This window comes from Dicentrarchus labrax, unplaced genomic scaffold, assembly GCF_905237075.1.
Source record: "Dicentrarchus labrax unplaced genomic scaffold, dlabrax2021, whole genome shotgun sequence".
NCBI classification, from domain to species: domain Eukaryota; kingdom Metazoa; phylum Chordata; class Actinopteri; family Moronidae; genus Dicentrarchus; species Dicentrarchus labrax.
This window is the reverse complement of record NW_026136720.1, coordinates 6,910,878-6,937,892: the sequence shown is the minus strand read 5'-3', so window position 1 is coordinate 6,937,892 and position 27,015 is coordinate 6,910,878. Positions and strand designations below refer to the sequence as shown.

The 27,015-nt window shown below is 41.1% G+C and overlaps 2 protein-coding genes across 8 annotated transcripts in view; both read right to left on the bottom strand.

Moving 5' to 3' along the window:
* The window catches only part of abcc8 (ATP-binding cassette, sub-family C (CFTR/MRP), member 8), a 55,781-nt gene extending 50,298 nt beyond the window's left edge, over positions 1-5,483 (bottom strand). For 3 of the 4 annotated variants that reach the window (XM_051380753.1, XM_051380754.1, XM_051380755.1), the window contains exons 1-2: positions 5,150-5,483; positions 1,578-1,740 (exon numbers count right to left, since the gene is read on the bottom strand). In XM_051380753.1, the coding sequence (XP_051236713.1) occupies positions 1,578-1,740; positions 5,150-5,170 (184 nt within the window). In that variant the 5' untranslated portion in view covers positions 5,171-5,483. The remainder of the gene's footprint in view (positions 1-1,577; positions 1,741-5,149) is intronic. The other variant, XM_051380756.1, reaches the window with a different exon arrangement.
* A 932-nt stretch (positions 5,484-6,415) lies between these two features.
* ush1c (Usher syndrome 1C) lies at positions 6,416-27,011 on the bottom strand. 4 transcript variants are annotated; one of them, XM_051380748.1, is made up of 20 exons: positions 26,890-27,011; positions 24,798-24,865; positions 22,971-23,114; positions 22,661-22,799; positions 20,843-20,951; positions 20,725-20,749; positions 20,573-20,630; positions 20,273-20,461; positions 20,110-20,169; positions 19,549-19,605; positions 18,371-18,513; positions 16,631-16,696; positions 16,373-16,530; positions 16,127-16,182; positions 10,260-10,301; positions 9,611-9,664; positions 9,372-9,471; positions 8,960-9,069; positions 8,686-8,741; positions 6,416-7,437 (listed from the first exon to the last, which is right to left on the bottom strand). In XM_051380748.1, the coding sequence occupies exons 1-20, from the start codon at positions 26,923-26,925 to the stop codon at positions 7,425-7,427; spliced, it is 1,683 nt and encodes a 560-aa protein (XP_051236708.1). In that variant the 5' UTR covers positions 26,926-27,011; the 3' UTR covers positions 6,416-7,424. The 4 variants fall into 4 exon arrangements, 3 of the variants coding, with proteins under 3 accessions (XP_051236708.1, XP_051236709.1, XP_051236710.1); XR_007881088.1 differs by lacking the exons at positions 6,416-7,437; positions 8,686-8,741; positions 8,960-9,069; ... (1 more) ...; positions 9,611-9,664; positions 10,260-10,301 and adding exons at positions 14,962-15,067; positions 15,220-15,384; positions 15,673-15,722; XM_051380749.1 differs by lacking the exons at positions 6,416-7,437; positions 8,686-8,741; positions 8,960-9,069; ... (1 more) ...; positions 9,611-9,664; positions 10,260-10,301 and adding exons at positions 15,156-15,384; positions 15,673-15,722.
* Between the last annotated feature and the right edge of the window lie 4 nt (positions 27,012-27,015).

Sequence of the window (27,015 nt, the reverse complement as noted above, 5' to 3'; positions counted from 1 at the left end):
CTCAGGTTGACCGGGGGAGAGAGAGGAATCGCTGCAGCTTTCAATCAGGTTATCTTAGGTTAACAACGGACTCACACTGCCTTTTACTGAGTCTTTTTGCCTTTTCACTTTCAGTCTGCTCATTAGCATAGTTTAGTTGAATGCATTTGCACTAATTAATGTAGGAAAATATTATTTAAAACAACAAACAAAAACATTTATAGAGGCAATCTTAACAGGGTTTCTAGAAACATCTCACCTTGTGAGTGAGACAAAAGACTAATACTATACAGCCATGCTAGAGGCAAAGACAATGCAGGAATAAAGTTAACCATGTTCACCCTCTTAATTTAGCATGCTGACATTTGCTAATTAGCAATACATTTAAAGTCCAGCTTGGGCTGATGGGAATGACATTAGTTTTGCAGATATTTGGTCATAAACCAAATTATTGGGAAGATTTTAATTTTGACCTGAGGATGACGCTCAATTAAGTAATTATAATTCATCCTGATGGGATCATAATAGTTGTTGAGAATGAGAATTGAGATTTCACTTAAAACCTAAAATGTCAACCTAATTGTGGCAAAGACTGGATAGCACCAGTGTGGTTCATCCTCTGGGCACCACGAATGTCTGGCCCGAAATTTCATGGCAATCCATCTACTAGTTGTCAATGGTATGTTGACTGACTGACAGGCGGACAGACAGACCAATATTGCCATACACAGAGCCATGATGCTAGCATGGCTGAATAGAGTTGCACCTAGTACAAAAATATCCAATCATAAAAACAACAAAATAAAAAAAATTATAATATGGTTAAACAATATGGAATGAATTGGAGATGTAATGCGCCACTAAGGATGTCTACGTGTTATAAAGACAGGTTACACGACAACAGCAACACATCCACTGTCACCCCAGCTGTATGGTGTGACAAACTGTCCTCCTACTATAAAAAAAAGCACTTACTGCTTCCAAATGGACACATACACACACTGACATGACAGGACAGATGATGAGGTATGTGTGACTGTAGCAGCAGTGTCTGTGCAGCGGCGCAGGTCTGGCCGGTTATACACTGACGATGACACTAATAGAATGGCCAGCAGCCAGGAAGGAGACCAGAGGATGTGTAACCTAATGCCAGCATGGTGGCATCTGTTTGCCCCTGTAAACTACACTTCATCAGAAGAGTCACACTGGCTTGTAAAATTGCTTGCAGCTCAAGAAATATGTCCTCATGTGCTACCAAAGTCATACTGTCTTCAGTGAGTGTATTTAGCTCAAACTAGCTCATTAATATAAAAGGTTACGCGTATAGACACTAAAATTCGGTATTTTTTTATATAAATAAATGCTTGCTTGATAGACTATACCATGCAGTAGTTCACAATCATTCTTAAAGAGATACAACTGAGAACAGGCAAATAGAGAACATGCTGAAGTCCATCAGTCCTATTTCAAATCCTTGTGGAGTTGTGCTGACACAAGCCATTTTTGCACAAGCGTGTGTGTGTGTGTGTGTGTGTGTGTGTGTGCAGGAGGTGTGGTGTGGAAAGAGGCTGAGGACCTCACCTCCCTGCGAAACTCACCGATGAAGAGGATTGGAAAGGTGATGAAGAGGAGGAAGACATGTGGCACCACATTGAGCGCATCCAGGAAACAGCCGTTGTTCAGAACCCCTCCATCCACGTTGTAGGCCACCGAGTTATTCTCGTTCCCACAGAACGCCAAGGACATGGTGGAACCGGGACTCTGCAGGGAACCGGCCAGAGGAAGAGGAGGAGGAGGAGGACCAGAGACAGAAGGGAGACAGAGAGATTTTAAACAAAGACTCTCAGAGCATGTCGTGTTTTAAAAAGGACTGCTGATGGCGTCTTCAGTAAATCCTGGTATCTCCCAAAGTGACCTCCTCCCTGCTCCCTCTCAAATCCAGCTCTTAAATATCAGATCCAATGAAAAAGAGGAGACAGAGGGAGAAGGGGTCAGAGGCAGTCACAGTCCAGTGCAGCAGCGGCTCCCTCTCCTCTCCGGCAGTCTAAGCAGCTTTCCCGTCCATGCTGGTGAGAAACATCTGCATCCCGTCTGCCTGCAGTCCTCAGACATCCTCTGAAACTGAAGCTTCACTTGCACACAGCGCTGCACAGCTCCACTGGAATGCATTCAGTCATGTTCACACATACACACACAAACGCGCACATAACAGCGAGAGCAGCGGTGGCATTCTGCAGTGCACCTGCTATTCCTGTCTCTTTGCAACGGAGAGCTCAAACTCGACCTTGGAAGACGAGAATGGAGGGTTGCAGAGTGTGCAGGCAGGCTGAAGGTCTGAGCTACGGAGCTGCTTAAGGTAGGGGGGCGAGGGCAGGAGGGAACGTGATTGATGAGAAGAGAGAGAGGAGCGAGAAAGGAAAGAGAAAGGGGGCACAGCTGCTGAATGAGCAATGCAAACGTCATACAAAGGTACGTGTGAAGCATGAGCAAGCCCTCTAATCTAAATCCCAACACCACGTTTTCAGGAATTACATAACTCAGTCATTTGTTCTGTTTTCTTCACATTATACATAGAAAGAAACTGAACAAGAAATAGGACAGAGGTGGCTCAATAACCAGGCTGCACACATAAATAATGGAGACATAAAATATGAATGAATTCTCAGGATGGATGCATTGTGCGCCCGGTCCCGCTGCAGCCAATGGCAGCCTACTTATTCAGAGGGATCAGCAAAGAGCCACATGGGAGCAGATTTTGATAATCCATGCAGGGACAGACTTGTGGCCCTTTTATTAGTGGTTAAAATGATTTGTGTATTTGATGTAATCCATGCCATGGTGACCTTCACATAGTGAGAGCAAGGAGATAAGCCTAAATGTAATGAGCAGTTTACACACACACACAGTCACCTGCTGTTTAACAGGCATCAAGTGACACAAGAATACAGTGACAGAATAGTTCTTAAGCTGTTATCAAAATGTGGTCCTGTACTCGCAATACCATTGACTAAATTGAGACCTAGACTCATCAAAACAATAAAATGAGGACTTAGAAACATACATTTTCCATTTATTTCAATGAAAACACACAAACTGCTGACTTAGCTCCTGTAATATAATGTTAAAGTCCCCCTCCACTCACAAATATGTTTTTCTTCTTGTTCCTACAGTTGGATGTTCCAACTCCACTGTGCAGACTGATGTATGCACAGAGTTCAACACTAGAAGGATGTTTTAACATTTAGCTGCTGAAGGTGGAAACCTTTTAGGGGCGGGACCTACAGTCACAATTTGTTATATCACAAATTTGGAAGTCAAACCTTCGTCCAGTTTCCAACAAGTGTGATGTAGAAACTTGAAGCCACCAGTGCACAAACACTGAGAATGAACTACAGTAGGAGACACATTGATTCTACTAAATGTTTTCCTAAAAATAACTGGAGATGCTTTTTCCTTCTCTATTACATTACACTGTAATTCTATCATGAAGATATGAAGCACAACAAAAACTAAGTGGGACATAAGTATGTGTTGGTCGTGTCATCTTTAATTTAGGCAGAATGGGAAAGTTTGGATTAACTTGTGCAGCAATGGTGAGAATGCAATGTGAGGAAAAACTAGGTTGGATTGTTTGCGTTAATGATGCCATTAAGAGTTTGAAACAGTGGGCGCCAGATACTTCCTGAAGACAATTTCCAATTATCCTTTTCAAACACAGATGACTATTTTAGTCGAATTTTAAAAACAAAAAACATTTTTTTTGTTACATTACATTTTGGCTGTTCAGGAAAACATGTGGTGTTTGGAAGAAAGCACTTTGGAAGCAATGAAATGTATAGGAACGACACACCAGGCATAGCTGAAGGTGAAGAAATTCCAGTTCATCTTTCATTTCAACACCCAACATGAGGAGTTCACAGCAACTGCAGGCATGTCCCCTCACTTCCTGTCACACATTAATTCTTACTTGTGAAACCATCCTTACACTAGTAAACAGTTGGACAGTACATGGGGTTTCTTTAATAAATAAAGCCCTGGAGACTTCTATTTCCATAAACAACTGTTAATCTGTTAATCAAAACGGCACAGCACCAGATGTTATATCAACAGCAGATTCACCAACTAAATGAGAATTCATCTTGGAATATACTACCAGCATCAACACCTCAACTAAAGATTTTTTTATCACGCAATGTGTCTGTAATAGTATTCTACAGCTGGGATAACTGGCTAGGTTCTAGTTCTGTAGTTGCCCTACATCAGAGATTAGTCCTGTCCATTACTTGTTAGCCTGGGGAGAGTTGAAGCATTAGTGTGTGTGGAAGAAAAGAGGGTTGAGCAGCAGTGGAAGAGCAGCAGTGACTCAGAAAGACACTCAGAAAGAAAAAAAAGCACCAATTTCAGCAACAGGAACTAAAGGTTAGGGTATAGCCGGGGGGGCTTATCCCAGCAAAGACCACGAACAATGCATTCCTAAAATCATTAAATATCACAACAGCCCCCCTCCAAAATAGACACTGCCATTGTCATGTGGTGACTTCACATCTTTGCCACAGTCCCACAGATACAGACTGATGCCAGCTAAATATATCAGGTCTGGTAGGACAGAGTGTGTGTGTACTTAAACACTGTGGGGATTTTGTCTTGTAGGAGTAAAGTGAGGGTGAATGTTGAGTCATGCATTGGTGAATCTATCTAGTAGGTCTCTCTCTCTCTCTCTCTCTCTCTCTCTCTCTCTCTCTCTCTCTCACACCTACCAAAATAAGAGGTGGTGGGGTGGTAATTGTGCTCCAGCTCATCTTTTATAAAACTGTTCTCCATCTGGCTGTGAAAATGTGTTACCACAATCTCTAACAGCCCTGCCGCGAAACCAGCACATCCAATATTTCACACCCTCCCATAACTGCCCACTAGAAATCAGCCCAGGATGATGTATGGTCCCATGGCAGGAAGACACAGGGATACCTTGACTAACTATGACCTGGAATGACTTACAGGATCATTAGATAGTCTGTAAATGAAACAGCTCTGTCCCCAGTGGATATGTTTATATGTGGGATTGAGGAAATGCTGTGCATGTTTCATGAAATACTAACAGTGCAGCCCAGTATTCAAAAGTGAGAGAATCGATCGGTGTGAGCGACCAGGTGACACAACCAGCAGCACTTACCGGTTTATACCGTGAGATCATGGTGTTTCCCTGAACTCCCCCAAAAAAAACACTCTTCAGCACTGTCACATCCGTCGCTTGGGATGGTAGAAAAAGAAAAGAAAAAGGGGTAAAAGTCTCTAGAATCGCTCAGCGTGCAGCCGGCTTCCTGCTCTCCTGCTCGGTGTTTGACGACCCAACCGCAGGCGGCGGTTTAAGGTTGAAGGCGGGGAGCTGTCCACGGTGCTGAACCCGGGTACCGAGGAGGAGAAAGAGGAGGAGGAAGAAGAAGAGGGCAGATCTTCTTCCACCCCAAGGCCACCTTTGGTCTCTGTCATGAAACGTCGACCGTGGGGGGTCGTGGGGTCGGGAGTGGGGGGGGGGGGGTAGGGGGTCGCTCAATCAGACACACCGCAGCGGTCGATGCGACGCTGAAACACGCAGCGGACAGTGGTCACGTATGCCATCATGAACCCGGAGTGGATTACTGCACAGAGCGGTTATATAACAGTAAAGTGGGATGCTGCACAGCGAAGCAACACATATGTAACATTACATGATGCACTGCTCTGCTTTTTCTGACTTTTATTTTTCCATTTAAGATTTTTTTTTAAAGTACATTTAACACAATTAACTCTGAATATAAATCTGATCCAGGCCCATCTAATAAAATTCAGGGTTATTAAGAATTATGAACACGGTTGGGTTCTCTTTCATTCAGGGAGTAGCTTGATATTCAAGAAGGAACACTATTGCCCCCTGTGGACATTTAATTAAAGAACTGACTGGCTCCCTGTGCTTGAAGTAAATCGATGCAGACCAGCTTGGAGAAGGTGAATAAATCCACAAGCGAGGACGTGATGCAGTAGAGCAACTTTGTTTACCTGAAGCCCCTTTTAAATGAGAAGAATACTGTTCATCCACCTTCAACACAACCTTACATTGTGTCTTAGTGATTTAACATCATTCCTCCTCGGTAGAAAAAGTGAGTACAGTTCTGTCAAGTTGCTTCTGCACCTGGACAACTGAGGCTTTGAGCTTTTTCTTATTTTTGTTAGTCAGCTCTCCAAGTCTCTCACTTTCTGCTCCTCTTTTCTGTATTTCTCTATAGCATGGACCACATTATCACAGAACTCTGGCTTTTGATAGTGCTGATTAGTGCTTTATTCTTAAATAAAATCACAGAAATTTACACTTAATCTTGTATGTTTTTTCCTGAAAATGCTGATAATGTTGGCTGTTTGACTTGTATAATGTTGAAACAAGCGAAAAAGAGAAAGCAGAAAATCTGTATGCACAACAGACACTCACTTCTGTGATGGTGAGCCGTCCTTTATTGGGCTTTGTAAAAGGCAGGTAAGATTAGAGAGCTTCTATTGATTACAGTTTGCCTGTTTTAACTAGCCTTTCATTGTTTTACTGACTGATGAGACACAAGTCTGAAGGGAAAGATCAGCGTAGTCATGCACGTCTAACTGAGGTCAACCATGTCCAGGCTTGACAAAGGTGAGGAAGATTACAGGAGACAACTAAATATTGACAGGATCATCCCTCAACAGACCGAGACAGTGAGAATGCCTATTGACCGCATGGTGTTAATGTCTTGATGCATGACACAAGGCTTCATTTTTAAAGAGCATAGGGCAGTGGTTCTCAAACTTTTTCTATCATTTCGTAAAGTGAGGACCCCTCACTGTCTGACACATTTTATGGATATTTCATATTATATTCAAAACAATACAATTAAGCCAACTACTGAACTCTGCAGGAAGTTTGTGTAAAATGAGTGATTTGGCTAAATTCTGAGCAGATTATTTCATTTTTAGGGAACTTTTTATACAATTCTCTTGTTTATCTGCATTATGTATTTTTTTATTTGTATCTTCTTTAAACAATCATACATACTTAATAGGCTTGTCTCTTGACAGATTCAGTGTTCTCTTGCCCTTGTCGCTTGGCCATTGCGCTATTAGACAATTTTTCTTTACATTTACATTTCTTCACAGAATTGAACCAAATGCTGAGATACAGGCTAACTGAGTTTTCTTACACCCCTTAAAATCAAGAAGGCCTCGCGACCCCCCCTTGAAGCTTTGGCGAGCCCTAGGGGGGGACCACTGGCCTAGGGTAATGATAAGTAAAAACAGAAAAACATCTTCAGCTTGTTTGTTAACAGGTGAATGCGATGATGAAGAGGAAAGAGAGTTATTTTATTGTGATCAAGAAGACGGTGAATCCCGAAAGAATCATCAGCAATGAAAAGCTTCTTGGTTTCCTTGGCAGGCTGTTGATGAGATTAGAAGAACGTCCTGCACGAGAAAAAATTAGAATTAATTAATAATATGTAAGATAAGAGCAGATCTACTTTTCAAACTTTAAGTCCACTTTATGTGTGAGGAAAGCCTTTTATGCTTGCTCCGGTCACTGCACATTAAACACAACAGACAAACACACATGCAAATGATATTTAGATAATCAGGGCTTAATCTTAAACTTTTCTTAAAAACAACTTTTTTGGACTGAGGAATTAAAGCTGCAAAACACTTTATCGTGTCAATGTTAAAAAATAACTTTGATCAAACTCTGGGAACATATTATTTTTACTGAAGCAGAGGAGAAATCCTTGCTACAGTACCACGCAGTGTCACTTAGTGTCTATGTATGTCAGAACATGTAACAGTCCCGCGGAACAACATCAATCAGAACAACTGCTGAAGGCTGGCAGGAGTCCTCGGCTGCTTGAATGAGCGGCCATGACCTGAAGACACAGGACAATACCACTGAGGTCACACATGTGGGTATGTGTTTATATACGGCTCCCTTCGTCGTGATTTGGCAGATATATGGTGGTATGGGTCACTGATCGCATTAGTTTTAAATGTCTTCACTCAAATAGCATGCCTGTATTGTTGTAGAGCACATGCTTCAGCAATAAAGAAACACTGCCTTGAGGCATTTCTCAAATAGACAAAAGGAAAGCTGTGCAGTGTGTGCTGTATACATTCACTGTCACGCTAGCTTTTTGTGGAAATAGCTAAGCTGCAACAGTAAGACATAAATCTGATAGTTTGACAAAGGTGAGGGCAAAGAAATACCAAGAATACTCTGCTTGTTTGCTTCTGATTGACAGGGAGACTGTCACATGTGCTCAAGAAAAAAAATAGAAAATGGGCAGAAACAAAAACAAATGCCACACCAAACCTCCCCCGTGAGACGTGCAGTGAAGAGGAGGAAGGCTAAAGTCGATTACCAGGACGAGGGTGAGGTGGGAGGAGAGGGAGGGCTAGTGCCGAAGCAGGTAGCCGTGTCTGTACAGTGTTGCACTGCCTTCAAACACCTTTCTGTTCAAAGTGGGACTGAGTGATGCTGACTTTGGGCTGCGTACACGTGCACACACACACACAGACACACAAGCCACACTGTCACATCCTGTATACTACAGTGCAGGCCCAGTTTGTTTAGATTATGGCCTAAATGCTCACAAAAATGTTTCAGTGAATAACAGTATATGTGAAAATTTAATTTGGACGAGAACATAAATCATCAGGAATGCTTACACTTCATCTTCATATTCTTTCGGAGGGGAAACAGTGATGACAACATCGATCCAGTCCTAAAGGTAAAAACAAACATTTATTTTTCACTTCATAGAATCAATAAACAAAAAAAATAATCCAGCAGCCTGACTGAATCTACCAGTAAAAATGTGACAACAACACGCACTGGGCTGATGGGGTTCAGCTATAATCAATAAAACAGCCTTGTCGCCATGGTAAATAACATCTATCCTTTGAAAAACTAAGTATAGCATCACTCTAATCTGAACCCTACCCCTCCACTATTCCAGGCTCGAGCCAGAGCATTTTGTCCTTCAGTCAATGTGGCATCGATCAGGATCTTCCCATTCACAGCCATAAGTTCATCCCCAGGTACGATGCCACCTACAGACAGACACATCCGAGAAAGTTAACTGACAAACATATTTATTCACAACACTGCCACACAGAGAACCAGCTGCAGAGATAAACATGAATCTCTACATTAACTCAAGTCCAAAGCAGTACATGTAACATTGGCACAGCGTCTGGACCAATTTGTTGTTTAGTATCTTGTCCAAGGACACTTCAGCATGCGGATATTGAGTGGTGTTTCTAATATTAAATTTTTTTTCCCTTGGAAGCAACTTGAAGAAATAAGTTAACTTGTCATTAAGTTGAAATTTGAAAATAAAACATGAACTGACCGTGCTTATCTGCAGCACCACCTTCATACACAGAAGACACCACCAACTTCCCCAATGGGGAGTCGGCACCTCCCTCCAGAACAACATCAAGCTGTCCAACCTGAAGTGGAATAAATCCAAACATCAACACCATCGGTCATGTTTTAGAATATCTTACTTCAACAGTGATAAGCCTGATGAGATTCCTCTCATCATTTAACTGAGTTATCTGAAGTGAAGACGGAAGGCGCAGTCGGTACCTTTTTGATTCTGAGCAGTCTCACATCTCGCCCGTCTATCTGGTCCGAGGAGAACTATTAACAAACGAAGGGTTGTAAGAAAGAAGAGCACAAAACAACACTGCAGTTGCATAGTAAGTAGTGAAACAACACACATAAAGAATGGCTTCCTATTCTCTGAATATGTGTATGGTCTTGCTCACCAAAAATATAAAAAACATAATATGTCATCCCTTATAAGAAGAGGACTGCTGCTCTGCTCTAAGACATTTTTAATGTTCTTCAGAGAAACAAACTGGAAATCTCCCTTATTTAAAAAAAAACATTTTTATTTTAAGCAGTTAAAGTTGAATAATTAAGCTTAATTCACTATATTTGACCCACTAGCTTGCAACCGGAAGTAAGCTCATTTAGTAGTTAATGCAGTTATTGTGTAATATCATTGTGTAACATTTCAACTGTTAGATTGTCTTAATTGTTGCAGTGATTCTAGTTTTAAGGCAACAATTGATGCTGTGGGACTAATGTCAACACATTTTGTAACCTTTTAGCAACATTGTGGTTAATTGATTCTTATGTAGCAGCAGACACACAATGTTAACATTTCTAGTTAGTAAGCACTAAAACCTTGTTTACTGCATTGTTGTAGTGCTAACAAGGCATACAATACCATGGAGTAGGGATCAAATTCTTCCTCGTATTTCTGAAATCCCTGAAAGAGAATCAACATGCAGTTCATTAAAACGGATCAATAATGTCATTAGGCAGTAACAAACAGGGCACAAAGACACAAAGGAATCTCTAAGAAACCTCACATGTGACAACAAGTCACTGCATGGAGTGCAGGTCAGATTTCCTTTGACAACCAGTTCTTTGCTAATGTCTGAATACCACCCTGAATAAATGGAAACCATGGAGACACTGGCAGCGGCTTTTAAAGCCTCTCACTTTAATTCAATTCACAAATAAAAAATTATTCCTAATCATTCCAACCAACGACGACAGCTATTTCATTTCAAGGGAAGGAAATAGAAAGAGACCACATTCATCCAGCTACAAGGACCCTGAGAGTCATTTTTCTCCCTGCAGAATAAACACACATTAATCTAACTGTTCATTTCCTGTTGTTGTGCAGACACTCAACATTGGACATAAAAAATGAACTTGTTTGTAATATATGCATTTATTTGTCAGGGCTGAGCCGGCAGTTGAAAACAACATAACCAATATTAACATACATTGAATTATATAAGACTGATGTTTTGTCTCTGAGCAAAGTGAGGGTACGTGACAACCAGCTTCCTTTATGTTAGTAACGCAACCTGCACCAACCCATGTAGAGAGACAGATTACAATCACTTCCAATCTTGGTTGAGCCTTTCCAGGACAGTCCTCGACATAGAAACCATCTCCATCTATTGCCAGTGATGATCAAAACCAGACCACAGCACATGCATTCCCACACTATGTGTTTACAGTACTATAGTGTGCTGCAAATCAATAGAAGCGCAGTCATGCATTAGCGACACAACTGGACCTAAAGGCAGTGATGCAGCCAACACAGAGAAGAGATAATGAAATCAATAAAGGAAGAGGCATCGCTGAGGCTCCAGTCAAACATGAGGAAACCTGATTGAGTGAGTATGGAGACAAAAAGTGCAGAAAGAACAGGGGAAAAAAGCACTCAACAGTAAATTAAGACAGCTAGTGATCAGGTATTGATTACTTGTCGTTTGTTGTTTGATTTAAAAGACGAGTTGAAAGGCACCATCCGTTTCAGCATTTCCGGAGGCTGAAAAACAAGACCAGGTATCAACTTTTACTGATTGCACTGACACACCCTGGAGTACACTTCTACATCACATGTAGCAAGGTGAAAAGTTGAACTACTGAAGGATGAGTGCTCAGTGTGATGAGCACATCCAACTGTCAGTATAAGCAAAGAGGATTCTTTCTATCAATAAATAAAAAGTGTTAAATAACATCAACATCATAAAAATGTGAAGAGTTTTTGGTCCAATTAACCAAACTAAGATCACTACTGGTTAAAAGATGAGACTGGAAATATTCAAAACCAAAACCAACAACGTATCACTCTGTGTTTTAATACTTTGAGACTACACTTCGCTGTCTGTCGCAGTCGGTCCCTAGCCAAATACTTCCTACTGCAGACGTAAAAAAAAAAAAAAACAGCTCACTAATAACTAGTCTAATTATTAAAAAAGGCTAAAATGTACCTAAAACAGCTGGACACTAGCTTTTACTCAGACATAGTGTATTTGTTTGGGACTACTTTCTGTTGTGGCTTAATTTATACTTATTGCGGATGATGTATGTGGGATTGACTCAAAATAAACTACAGGGTCAGTCAGTGCAACACTGATCTGAGTGATGTGTTATTTGTTTTTGGACAACAGTGGAGGTTCAATAGAGGAATAAGGTTAGTCAGGCGTTGGCTACACAGACACTGCTTTCTAGAGATTTGTATTATAATAATAGAATATAGAACATTATCAGCTTCATCCATATTCTTTAACCTATTCCTACTCCCATTTCTCCAGGCTGGCCTTGACCAATAGAAATCCTTTGTAAACAATACAGTGTATGTATACCACAAGCCTTTGGGATAAGGGCATAAAATGTGATACAAAACAAAACAAAACAAAACCATTCAGCAGCAATTTTCTTTCATGTCAATATTTCCAATTCAATTTATGAAACACAATATTTCAAACACCAATAGTACAGCTGTGTGCTGCAGCAATGTAGAATACTGTGAGTTTCTGACTGCATCAATGTGAGTTAGAGGGTTTCTGAAAAAGTGTGAAAAATAAACAATCTGTCCAGTTTCATTAGAGCTATATGACAGGAGAGAGAAATGGCTCCCCTGTGTGAACTAATAACCACAGACTGGCTTTCTGTGAAACAGCTGGAGAGTCTGGAAGACTCCCCAGGACTAGAAAAAAAAGAGTCAGAGATTAATTCTTCCCCCAGATGATGGCACACTGTGTCAGATGTCTGAATGCTTTATGACCCTCTTGAAATGAATTAAAGTTTTGTACAGGCAGGAGATGATTGCAGTGTGGTGTGTGTCATACCAGGCCATCAGAACGGACTGCAGATCTGTGTGGGTCTGGTCGGTGGGTCTGGGACTGGGGCAGCATGACAGGTTTAGACATGACAGGAGCCATCTGACGCCTCTGGTTAGGGGGACTAGGAGCTAGTTGCTATTGAGGAAAGACCATGTTTCCATGCAACAGCTGAGTATAAGTTTGTATTTAAACAGGAGGTATTTTACTACAAAATCACTGTACACACTTTATAAAGCTTATAAGTCTGACTTAAAAGGAGGGTAGTGGTTGCAACAGCTGACATCAGATTTTTTACAGACTCAGACTCACCAAAGGAGAGCTCGAACTGGAAATTCGACTGGCATGGGAGGTATTTCTCATTACCTGAACCACAGTAAAATAAAAATGAATCTCTCAGCCCTCTAGCACAAACAGAGCACTGCAGAAAAAGCACACCCGGAGTCACTCGCATCAATGCATAACTAGATGAAATGCAAATGTTCAGGCAAAGGCGAGCACACGCATTTAAGAAACAAAAATCAGCTCCTCTTATGAGCTATAACATGCTTTCCATCACCACTACACACCACGCAATGCTCCTCTATGTATAACAATCCACACTTCTACAAGCATTTCTAATTGCATTTCCCTCAGCAAGAAGAAAATGTAAATGACTGCATGCTAATATTGTGTATCGTCATGCATAAAACATTCCAGTTAATAAAGCAGAATATGCATACACCTGCCGACTGCGGCCTTGGAAATGCATTCATTCTGTGAGTTTTATACATATTTATTTGAACTGCTGATGCAACTTTTTTTCCACAGATGGAAAAAAAGATCCTCGCCATCCATCAGTTAAAAACACAAAAAGGAAAAGCCACTCAAACACATAGTCACCCTCACATGAGAATCTCTAACCTTTGGACTAGAGGGGTAGGACATTTCACTGGCGTTAGACGAGTAAAGTCCTCCTCTTGGGAGATAGCCGCCTGCCTCCCACTCGCTCCTGTGCTCTGGAGGACTGGGAGGATGTTGGAGGCGATGGTGATGATGCTGGCGGTAGCCGCTGAGAGTTCCTACTCGTTCCTCCGAGTGTTGTGGGGGTGGGGGGTGGAGGGGGAGGCGGTGGTGGCGGTGGAGGTGGGGGTGGCGGAGGAGGAGGCCGGGGCGCAGGCTGAGGGGAGGACGGAGGCCGTGATGATTGTGGCGGGGGAGGATAGTGGGAGGAAGGTGAGCGAGGGGGTTGGGGTTGTGGAGGATGAGGGTGAGGCTTTGGGTGAGGCCGCTGCCCCTTGGTGGTCACGGTAGACAGGGCAGAGGGAGGTTTTCTAGTGCTGGGTGGAGAAGGAGGCCGCCGCTGTGGGGATGCTCGAGGGGACGGAGGGGAGTAGTTGGGTATTGTAGGGTTCAGCTTGGATGAGGGTGGAGGGAGGGGCAAGGGAGGGGGAGGTTGGCTAGTGCTGGCCTGAGTGGGGGCCAGTCTCTTCATAGGGCCCCGCAGGCTCTGATCCACGTCATCCAGGTTTATGTCGTCCAGGTCAGTGGTGGCCAGGTGGAGGCCGCCGGCGAAACGCTTCACCTTGGGCTCGGTGGCAGGAGAGCGCGGCGGGGAGAGCTTTAAGTCACAACGACATGAAAAATGACTTGTTTCATCTCATGTGTCAGTTCTGCTTTTGATATATTTAACAATTCAGGTAATCATCAGGAGGCAAGAACACAGCGATAAATTCTTTGCAGGCGCTGGGTAACAATGATGCACAAGAAGATGAAAAAATACCTGCAGACTAATGTCTCTTTTTTCTTCTTCTTTTATGCTCTGTGGCCAAAATGTTTTTTGTGTTATTTAACTATTTATACTCGAACATTTAGGTTTGTGTCACTCTGGTGTCTCTCTTGTATGTTTAGACTAATTTAATTTGCTGGAAAATAAGTTATTTTAGTGGTATGAGCAGGTGAAAATCTAATTTCCATCTAAACACACTATTGCCTCACCTCATAAAAATCATGTAACTTATCATTCAATGTGAAATAAGCAACAAAATGGCAGCTAAAGTGGTGTAAACCCCACCCTACCTCTTTTGCTGAATTCAAATGGCTGGAAAGAAAGGCTTTCTGCACTACTGAACTGTCCTTCCTCGTGTCATTTCACCCAGTAATATGCTGGGGTTTTTTTTACAGTCGCCAACTAGATGGAGACGGAGTTGTTGAATACTATCATCAACGCTATGCTATGACAAAACATTGTCGAGGAGCTCTGAGTGCAGACAGAGGAGGTCTCAATCTGTACCTCTGGGGAGTCGTTCTCCACACAGGAGATCTGCTCCAACCGAGTCTGACAAAGACGCTCCACCCAGTGTTGCACTTTCTCCGACTCCTCAAGGTCTTCTCTCTCCGTCTCAGAAACCTGGTACGGAGCCACGCCCGCGCAGCATCGGACAATAGGAATTAGCTCTATACACACACGTTTACATGCACAGCCTTTAACAAGTACAACATATATGTCAAATGCTATAATCCACAAATCCACTCCACACTGGTACACTCCTCTTTTCGTACCTCCTGAACCAGCCGATTGATCTTCAGTTGCTTCTCTCGTTCATACATCTCTTCTTTCTCTTTGGCGAGTTTCAGCTCAAACTCCATCTCCTTCTTGTTCTTTCTCTGCTCCTGCAGGGTGTCTGTGTTGGACACTTTCTTCTTTTTTTTCTTCTTTTCTCCTTTCTGAGGTGTCACCAGTTAGTCAAAATAAAAAGCAGGGGACCGACAAATGTGCCACTCCAAACCACACAGCAGGACATGCATAACTAGATAGTCACAGCACGCTGTTTATAACCGATAACATTCAGCAAACAACCTTAATTTTGTAAATCATTTTAGAACACAGCTCTGATATTAAATATGTAACAACCATATTAGACATTAGAACTGGTTGAAACCAGAAAGGAGTTGTCCCAGTCTTTCCTTTGTAGCCACTCTTACACCACACTGAACACAGGCAGCTGACAGTACCTTGCGAATTGACGGCAGTTTTCCCTCATATCGATAAAACCAGCCAAATGCTACGGATGGAGATGAACACAGGTCAATCTCACGAGCAAGTTAAATTAAACCCAAAGTTTCAGCAAACTCCAAACAGTCTATTCATTTTTAAAAGCAGAGTCACTACACAGCAATCAAAAAGAGAAATGACAGAAATACATTTTGCCAGTTCCCATTTCAGCAAACTCTTCTTGAAAACCAAATGATGCAAACTGCATTTTAACTGATGCAAAAATCTTAAAGTAGCTGAAGTTGGTTGGCAGAGTCATTTTTTTGACAGCATTTAGCAATAAAAAAAACATTTTCTCCAATGTTTCAATTTTGGTTGTCAAAGGAAATCTAGCACTCGTCTGAGTGTACACTGGTTTCCATAAACACCCTCCTACAACAGCTGTGGCAATGGCAGCTGAGGCTGCAGACTCACTTGTCTATCCTGCTCTTCCTCCTCGTCTTCCACTGACAAGGAGCTGGCTTCATCAGCTTAGAGGAGAGGCCATAACAACAGCACAGCACGGCACACAGAAGTGACAGAGAAACAGAGACAGAGGGCGTGCATAAAGAAGGGAAAGTCAAACTCTCAACTATATGGTTTTAAAAGAAAAATAAATATAGGTTCAGAGATAAATAGAGGATTCATGCAGTTCAGGATAATTCTTTCACATGTCCTTACGGGAACTCTTGGCCTTTGCAGTGGAGGAGTTTTTCTTCTCAGGTGGGGCAGGTGATCGACTCTTTGGAGTGCGGGGGCTCTTAGGACTCTTGGGCCTGTCTTGGGCTCCCCAATCCTCCTCCCACTCTCTGTTGTGCTTACTCTCCACAGCCTCAATCCTACAGTGAGCGACAAGACAAGTCAGAGATGTAGGATATTTTATACATGCTAAGACAATGTGGAATTTATAGACATTTAAAAAACAAAATTAGTGTATACTTCTCCATCTCTTTCTTATAGCGCTCCTCTTCCTCTGCAGTTTTCTGAGAGATCTCCATCTGTCTCCTGTTAAATTATAAATATACAAAATAACACTCAGTATATGCAACATGCTATATTACAGGGCTATAAATACAGAACATATTACTTCAATCTAGTTTATGGGTGCTATTCAGGGTGCAATTCCTGCAGCACATGATATGCAGTCCCGTTATTCATCCACAGATATTGCTGGCATCAAAGCACTGTGCAAATGATTTAGTGAAGTGAACATAAATCTATATAATGATGTAACTACAGAGCAATATACGTGATGGTCCTCAGTTAGATGGAGAATATCTGCAGCTCCTGTTTACTTCCTTTTTACTTGATATCTGCAGATGTATGTTTTTGAAGCATATTCGTAGTTGACAGGGAAATTATCTTTGCTCAAACTTGTGTCGTGTTGTGGTTATAAAATACCCTGCATGCATTTGAGGTATTTGAATTCAGGGTGACAGGAGAGGTTTGACTGACAAAGGCAAAATAGAAAACGGTATTGCAAATACATAATTTGGCACTGACTGACATTTTAAAATCTCCTCCAACATCATCTGTCAGTCAACACCTTTGCTATTGGGTTATGATTTTCAGTCTCAGATTAACCACATGTTGGTATTCTCCAAGCTGGTTATGGGACCCAGATGTTGGTTGTGCATGTTTTTGAGAGAAAATTAGCTGTGTCCAACAGATCTGCAAAGACAGTGACACTCTCAGAATAATCAGGAAGACAGAACCTTCCAGCTGAAAGCAGATTAAAAAAAGCCTACTGGGCACACACTGGGTATCATTTGTGTATCGAAAATGTCAGCCAACAGACCCTTTTCAGAGCGGCCAGTTTGACATGAGACCAATTATACTAATTAAGGTCCATAATCCATTCAGTGTCGCAGAGCCTTTCCAATGTGCCAACATGCATAATAGCAGCACACTGACTCGATTTGAAATGAATGGTACAGGACTTTAATTAGTATCATTGCTAACACCTGTGTTTATCATATTGTTTCATGTCAAAATGGCTGCTATGAAAACAGTCTATTTCCTAGCTAGTTTTCTCAATTTCAGAGTCAGCCATAGACGAACGATAGCTTCAGTTGGTTTGATTTGCACTTTGGCACACAAGAGTCTTCTTCCTGATGGCAGAAGTTTGTATTCAGAGAAAAAGGGAATGTTAAGCGTCCACAATGATTTTTATTGCTTGTTTCATGACTGCTTGGTTGTACAGGCTCTGTATGGGCTCATATTCTTCCCTATCATCCTCATGGCTATTTTTTGTGTGCTGGCAGGCCTGCTTTTCAGCTGCACTGCTAGGTTGCCAAACCATTCTGTAATTCCATATCTTGGCTTATTTTCTTATGCTCTCTAGGATTTCCTGGTAGAACATCAGCATAATTTGGCTGCTCACCCCATAAAGTCTCAATTGCCTTGGTGGTTCCCAACGAGCAATTTGGCAGCTAGGGGTCGCCTAAGCTTCACGGGGGGGGTGTAAGAAAACCTAAAAATATACACAGTACGTAGTATGATTTCAGTGTTGTGTCACAATATCTTTCTGGAGTGAATTAGACCAAATTCTTCAGTTACAAGATTAGATACTTCAATAAATCATTACACAGATACTAAAACATCTGTCATCAAGACAACTGTGAAAAAGGAAAACTGGGTTCATTTTAAGAAGATGAAAGTTGTGTGCTCTTCACTCACTGCCTCTCCTTCTCCTGCTGCTCTTTAATGATCTTGTTGGTCTCCAGTGCCACCCTCTTCTGCTGCATCAGCTCCTGCCTGTCCAGCTCCCTGCGGGCCTCCACTGCCATCCGCTCCTCGTCTGTCATAAACAGCTCTCTGCCCTGAGAGAGTGACAACAGCAAGAGGCAATAATCAGGGAAAGACATCGTGTACAGCCGGGGTCCTGAAACTTTTGGCTCTGGAGACCAGAAGGCAAGCCCAAACCAGTCTCCTGGACCAGGGAGAGATGGTGTCTGTTTTTGTCACGCAACATCTTTGAAACCATCACAGCCAAAGGATCGCTAATCTATAGTTTGTGAGCAATATCTACAATTAGTTTATAACTATTATATGTTCTCAGGTGCAAAAGCATATAGAACACATACTAGAGTCACTGTACTGTATATATTCCTGAATATTTTGCAAGATAGTAGTTGCAGGGTTCCACGTTGTTGAAAGAAAAATAACTTTATGTCTATATGGGAGGCCAAGGTGCCTGATAAATATTAATTAAGAGTTTACTGGTTTTGTTTTGATATTACCGATCAATTTGTCATATATAAACATTACTCATTTTTGACTACAGCCTTGAGTTTCAATAACCTATAATGGTGGATGTACTCGAGAGCATGTGTCCAAACGAACACGTGCACACATAAACACAAGTGCATTTATAAGACAAGCACTAAGGAAAAGAGTAGATATAAGGGGACAGCTTGTCTCAGTTACGCAGTCGTCGTCACTAAGTCCAGAGGCAAACAACCTGCCGAGTGACTTGACTGATGATTAATGTTGCTCCTGCAGGCAGCGGCGCTGAGGAACAGGCTAGGTAATGTGATGTCTCCAAACCAATATGGCACATTAGTCTGTGTGGTGCAGGAATGCAAAGGGGAGAAGGCAGAAGTTTGTGTTCCCACATCCCTAACAGATGGTTTTTATCAAGGAATATTAATTAAAGTTTAAAGGGTTGAGTGTTTCATATGCAGATGGAATCATATATCTTGAACTCAGGGGTGTTTTGTGTTGTGTCTTCGAGGGAATTCAACAATACTTACAAGAGTTGAGAAATGAGAAAAAAAAACTAAAGTTATGAGTTGAGCAGCAAAAGAGAACGTTATAAATTATTATTTTATTAACATAACAGTTATTGTACTTACAGCTCCTGTCAGAACGGTAATAGTCAGACTCCTGCTGCTCTTCAAGGCTCTCACAGCCTGGAAATATAACAACAGAACATTTTAAGTAATGCCATTCATTTTAAAGTATTTTTTTATATTTCAGTAAGTTCAGTAATATTTAATGAATAAAAGTCAAGGTAACACATTAACAGCGCTCCATGGCCTGTGTTATGTGTATTTATGAGGGTGTGAAATTATTACCAACTCCTGGTAAATACTGCAGGCTTTGTTATCTCCATCAGCCACTTTGGCAAATAACCAACAATCCATGAGGGATTTTTTCGATTGCAAAGCCATTTTGGCTGGCAAAAGGCGTTAAGTGTAGATCAAACACTGCCAGTGATACAGGGTTTTAGCCTCAACTGGCATCACAAGCTCAGTCTAAACAGACTGCCCTCATGGTGCTGTGGGGGCTTTGGAAAAAAGGGTACAAAACTGTATATCTATAGTACATCATATTAAAAGTCGCTACTTAATAAACATTGGACTTCAGCTGCCATTATTGCAAGTGGACAAATCATTTAAATGTGCAAAATTCACCTCCTTATGGTCCGCGTTGGTGAAATCCACCCCGTTCACCTCCACAATCTGGTCTCCAATCTACATTTTGGGATAAGACATAGATGTTCACAGTTCACAGCAGCCAGGTATGTGAGTCTAAGAGTTTTTTTAGAGGTGTTTCTGGTCATTTTTGAGCAATCACCTCAAGTCCAACTTCTGCAGAAAGAGAGCCTGGCTTGACGTTACTGATGTAGATGCCAGGTTTCTGGGTTGGACCACTGGAGATGCTGATGCCCATACCCTTGGTACCCACGAGGCTGAGGAAGACCTTCTTCTCCTTGATTTCTTTTCCTCCAATCGATGCCAAGCCTGCAATGCTGTTTTTTTTCTCCTGAGGTGTAGCAGAAAGAATAAAGAATGAAGTCCATACGCTGTCCACTGATGTGATAAAACTTTTAAAACTGGAAAACGCCATGAAGAAAAAAGTATATCTGCCTCTTACCCCTGACTCAGACACATACTGGTCGACAAACTGCCACTTTAGGGGTTCATCAGATGAGCTGGAGCAATGAGTAAAAGCAAATAAGAACACAGTGACCTCTGCACATCAGTCCCCATTCCACCAGTCAAACAGCAGCATGTTAATTATTTTACCTTTTCACTGGGATCATCCCCACATCTGCACAGATGGGGAAAAAAATACAATTAAATTCAGTTTCACACACATGAATCATGCTACTGTTGTTGTAAAATGAGTTTGGGTTTGACGTACGCCTGACTTTGAGTGACACAATCTTCTTCGTCTTGATGAGACTGATGACCTCCTCGTGGATGCAGGAGGAGATTGAGTATCCATTGATGCGCACAATCTCATCACCGACCTATAAATCAACCCAGGATGTGATTATGGATGACGCCTTCACTTTCAATACATCAAGCCAAAACGCACAATGTTATTGCTATTCCAACAATTTACATCCCTGTCCTTTGAATATACCAACCACAATATGATCTATTAAACTGTGCGATCTATTTACATTTTGATGTTTCAGCCATTTTTGTAGCTAATGCTCTTAGTTACAGTCACTTCCAATTAAACAGTCGACATGAACAACTGCTGACTGGATTGTTGGATTCACTTGTCAAATATCTGCTTAAATCACACCTATATGTCAATGTTTACACAGTCACGTTCAATATATCACACACAGACACATGCATATACACGTACACAGTCCGTTTTTATGTCCTGTTGTTTTTATAATGAGATTTAAAAGACTAACCAGGGACGTGAGCTGCACACTAGCTTCAGCTAGACACCCTACACACATTATCTGTTGCATAATTTATCTGTAGGTTTACCAATATGGTCTCTGTTAAATACACAAATAAATAAATGCCTTGTACTGTACATATTTTAAATTGATTGAGTAAATATATTATGTTACATTATGCAAAGTGCTGGCACACATTGCGACAATACATACTGTAGCATTTCACCTTTTGTTTTTAAATAGTTTTTATGTAACTGCAAAAGGTTGTCACTATATGAATAATGACAGTGAATTACATTTTACACACATATGAGAATATTCCTTAGAAATAATTTAGTAAAATTAACATTTCAATCAGTACCAGTAGTACAGCTGCCATGTTTTATATAGACTGTGTTTATCTGGGTCCAGATATTAGACAGGAGAGTACCCTCAGCTTGGATGTAGTTACATAAAGTATCACAAGTCTGTGATTATAAACAATGACCACAGCTATTCTGTCTCATCTGTATTAAAGCATTAATCTTAACATTAACTTCTTTTATTTGTTGTCCATCTGGGAGAAACTGCGCCATCAGTGACAGACACACAAACTCTGTGGGAGTTTTAAAACCCCGGTGCTTTACCCCACCTAGTGGATTCTGGTATTATGACTGACAACACTGAGACACGTGGACACAGAAAACCATTCGAATTTGACTGACTACAAACACAACAATGGGTCCCTTATTTCCCTTCTGATCCTTCATATTAATGGATACACTGGTTGAGTTAAATGTTATATAGAAAATACACTAAACTAACAGTTTGTAACTGACAGCACAAATATTGGCATCCTTTATTAAAACTAGTTATACAATTACTACTAATACTACTATAATGAATATATTAGCCATTTTTGTTTGTCTATTAGAAAACTACAACTACTACAAGGTTAAGAAAACCGCTCGTAAGCAAGGCAAGTTGTTTGCAATTTAGTTTCTGAACAGATAAATTGATTTTGGTTCTTTTGGATCCACATACGCCGATTTTGAAGCATGCATTGAATTATTAATTATTTTTGTAACAAGCTTAATGCACAGTGCAGTCACTTAGACTTCACCCATTCACTCAGATTCTGCAACTGAAACCCAGACCTTCAATCAAGTCTTCTCAGCAAGTAAGTAAATATTGCGGATATTAATAGAAGCACGTTGAAACCAAGTCCATCCCTATAGGCTTGCATTAGGCTTTAATAATGATTCTACATATAGCTCTTTGGTAACAAAACAAATATGTATTAACATAAAAGAGATGATTAACACAAATATACATACCTGAAGGCCAACATTCCCAGCCTGACCATCTTTGACAATCTGTGATATGTAGAGACCACAGTCAAACTCCAGCCCTCCTCGGACACTCAGACCCAGTCCATCACGATGAGTCCGATCCAAACGCACCTCTTTCAGCTTCCTGCACATTCAGGAAAGAGAGGAAGACACACAGCAGGATGTACGAGCCAGTCAGAGGGTCAAGAGGGATGGTTTGGATGATATAATGAAATCTTCTTTGTAAGTTGTTTTTATTATGTTATTATTACGTGATACACACCAGTACCAGGACATGAGTCTATGCTGTACTCACCGAGACCTCTTCGGGGTGAGCAGGTCGTACTCCACCTGGTGTTTGAGTGGGATCAAAGGTCGGATGGCATCAAACAGAGGCAGGCGCTTTGGTTCATTGATGACTAGCTTCAGGTCTCCCACCAGCACTGGTAAATCCATCGACCTGAGAGAGGAGAGGGGCAATAAGTAAATTTTTAAGTTTCATATTTGTGCGCTTTTTATATATACATTACTTCTACATTCTGGAAAGATATGATATTTCTCCTTTTGGGATTAATATTTCTGCCATCACACTGTACAACTCCGCCCTCAGAGTGTCAAAACTCTGAGTTATTAGTCATTAAACTGGTGCTGATAATGTGCAATAGGTTGATTAAGGTGCAATACACTTGATTATTATGTTATTCTTGTAATTATTCAATCATTCCTTGTAATTATCAATAACTTCTGCAAGCCACAATCTTAAATTCAATACTATTTAATTTCTGTCAGCATATACTGTGGAATATGTTTACATTTACTTTGTATATAGGCTTTTACTTTACTTCTATTATACCTATACATACATTTCTATTCTGTATATTGTGTTAGATATTGTAATATAAGTATTAACATGTTAACATACAAACAAATTTCCCCCTGGGGATCAATAAAGTATTTCTGACGAGTGCCTGGTACAGATAATGTACTTTTTATGAGCATAGGATGTTTATAAAAAGAAAATTGTTCAGTAAGTAGTTCTCTTACTCTTGTAATCCAAAACATTGCTCTGAAGCTCAACCAATTTATAAAAAAATCTAGAAACTTCTTATCAAGCCATATCAATTTCCAGCTTAAATTAAAAATGTCAGGTTAACCCCACCCATTTAAGTTTAAGAACCACCTACATCCGGTTTGAGCCCCGTTAGATAATTTAGTTTAATTTAAGTTCAGATAATTTAGTTGGTTGAACAAATACAGATACAGATAATGGTGTGCTCACTCATCCCTATTAAAAAAGTTATTCTGTAAATGAATTCTACTTTTAAAAGGACAAATAGAGACCAAAAATTCTGGAGGAATTTTAGCAGGAACATAGCAGACTGAATAATATTGAATGACCAGCTTTAGAGATACTGAATTAGTCATAAATATCTAAATGGAAAAAATAATTCAACCATCTTTCTTTCACAATTCAAAAGGAAGACAAAGGGTCGACTAGAACAGCAATTAAAGGAGCGAAGTAAAAGCTACAATATAAAATCTGTCCACCTGGCCTCCTCTTTGAATTATTAATAGGTGCCATTTCAGCCCTATTTGGAGGATGAACATAAAAAGAGCTTTTGTGGATAACTGGCCAGGCTTGTCGGAGCACAGTGGAAACTGATCAGAGGCTTAACCAGTAAGGCCAAAGAGCTCTGCCTCTGTACAAAGATTAATTGAAACCTAGACCTGTAGCCCCCCCCCCCCTCGCCAGTCCACCTCCTCCTCCCCAGCCCTCTGAGACCAGGCTGTTATCAGAAACCCTGATGGAGTTTAAACTGGAGGTCTGTGTGCATCAGAAATGAGTGTGACAAGATTAAGAGCTTTTATAAAAACTAAACATGAAGACGTTTAAAAGTCGGGGTGAGGAGTTAAAAAAAGCATTTGGGCCTCTTTACACAAGCAGCTAACACAGAACAGGAAGGAATTACAGCAACGTTTGAGGCCAATGAGGATATAATCTATTCAATAAACATCAACATTTTGTCCAACTATACAGATTTGTGCACGAAAGAGCAGAACAAAACAGAAAATGCAGCTCGCTCACAGACACACACACACACACACACTGTAACCACACTAAGCAGGGGCAGATGGTACTCACTGGTGATACATGCGGAGGACATCATACAGGTAATCCTTCTCAGCTTCATTTTCAATCAGCAACTCCACCTGCAAGAAAAGGACAAAACATCTGGTGCCATCCGTCTTTCTGACTGCGGGACCAGAGGAGACGACACACGCTGTACCTCTCTCCTGTGGTCCTGTCAACACCACAGGGGGGGCCGAGCCATTTGAGTGTGTCTTTACGAGTGTGTGCAGGAGTCATACAAACCTGATGGCAGCTCAGATGCAGCAGAATGGTTTTGAGGAAACGCTTCGGCCAATCACTGATGTAACACATTTCAGTAGTTTCTCCCCCGACTAAAGCTGTCCTAAACTAAGCTGCTAAGCTTCAAACTCAACCTCTTCTTTTTTCTTTAAATCAGAACAATAGTTAAATGTAAGCTTTGGAGATGATGAGACTCCTTGGGCTAAAGCAGCCTGCCACAGGACTGCCCTTCCCTAACCATCAATCCACTGGTGGGGGGGGGTAAAGGCAGTAGAGCTGAGAAGAGGCTGCACTAGGAAGGTCAGGAGTGTCGTCTTACATCTCACGACACAAACAGAGGTGAACATTCACACCCAACATTCACACACACACACACACACACACACACACACACACGCGCGCACGCACGCACACACACGCACATTCAGAGACTCCTGTGTCATTTTATGTAGCGATTAAATCCTAGGCGGATCGCCTAAGACTCATTATGGTAATAATAAATGTAGGGCTACTTTATGTGGACCCTGCTGTGTGGGTGTGTGTGACATGGCGTTTTATGAGTGTCATAAATGTATCTCGCTCAGGGCAGTGGGACACAGTCAGCCACTCCTGCAGCCTGAACTAACAGCAGACTTTGGCACCATAAACTAATGAGATAGGAGGCGCTGGGCTGGCAGATACCTGTTTTAAAGAGTGCACCGTCTAGTTTAAATGAATGTTTTCACAGAATAACTTTTTCCTATTACAATGTACATTAAAGGCAGTACATACAAAGAACTTTTAAACTGACAAAAACAGATAATAGTGCAAATCTTCTACAAAAGCACACTGGAACTTCACACAGAGCGACTGTCCCAAAAAGACACAAAGCTTGATTGTGCAGCCTTTGGCCCTCATCCTCTAATTAAACCCCAGTAAATTGTCCCATCTCTTCCGCTCAGCTGCTCATCTCTGACACGGTCTACATTATCATAAAAAACCGAGATGCCCTTTGTGAAGAGACCGTAATATGGGACCCTGCCCGCCTGAGTGCAGCACAGATGGCTGTGTGGTGATCCCTGCATGCTCTGGACCTGAAAACGCCCTGAACGTATCATGTTCCCCTTTCCTTTGTTATCTTTTACTCACAGTTACCTTTTCAGGCGGATAATATGCCAACGCCAACCAAAAAACAAGGCATAATTTGTAATTAATTTATGGAACCACATACTATCTAATTAACTAATGTTTATTTTATCCTGGTAGATTCATTATGTTTTTAACCTGAGGCAGAGAAAAAGGTTCCAGCCGTGGGACCAAAACATAAAGGATGTCCTCCAATATAAAATAATATTTAAAACACACTGTGGCTGCTTACTTTTTTAAGAATTTAAGGGAAAACTATGCTTATAACTCACAAGATGTGTGCCTGTAAGTATCATCTAACAGAACAGTTGTGGGAACTATTACATTTATTTCACCCTAGATAATCCAAGAAAGGCAATAACTCAATGAAAACCTATTAATCTATTAACAACTTTAATAGTTTAGTCTAACTGATCCTATGAACTTAATGATAAACTACATTTTAACTCTGAAGGTACATTACACTCTCTAAATTATAAACATTTAATTGATGTTTATATACTTGTATATACTATTTTTCCTTTGTTGATTCTAAAATATAATCCTTGAATAAATGTAAGTGTTGTTTCTGTTTTCCTGAGGCTGTCGGTCAGGCCTATGTCTGCGTAACATCCCACTGACTGAGACACCTGAGCCAGGGAGGTGACAACCAGGTAGATAAAGAGCTTTTTTTTTTTAATTATTATTATTTAAAAAGCTTTTCAATCAATATCCGAAGAGGGAAATGTTTGTATCTTACCTTGTGCCTAAATTCTCGAGCTACTTTCCGCTCCATCGCTGAGAGACAGTGGCAAACAGACGGAGGTGAGATCCCGGTGTCGGTAAAGTTTGACAGGACGCGACCGGGTCAGTGCGTCAAGCTGGT

Coding starts and splice junctions, on each gene's coding strand:
- ush1c (XM_051380748.1), bottom strand. CDS start 26,925: ATGGAGCGGAAAGTAGCTCGAGAATTTAGGCACAAG. Junction 24,866..26,889: donor CTCGAGAATTTAGGCACAAG/GTAAGATACAAA, acceptor CTTTTCTTGCAG/GTGGAGTTGCTGATTGAAAA. Junction 10,302..16,126: donor AGGAAGAGCAGGATAGACAA/GTGAGTCTGCAG, acceptor ATTCTCTTTCAG/GGATTTCAGAAATACGAGGA.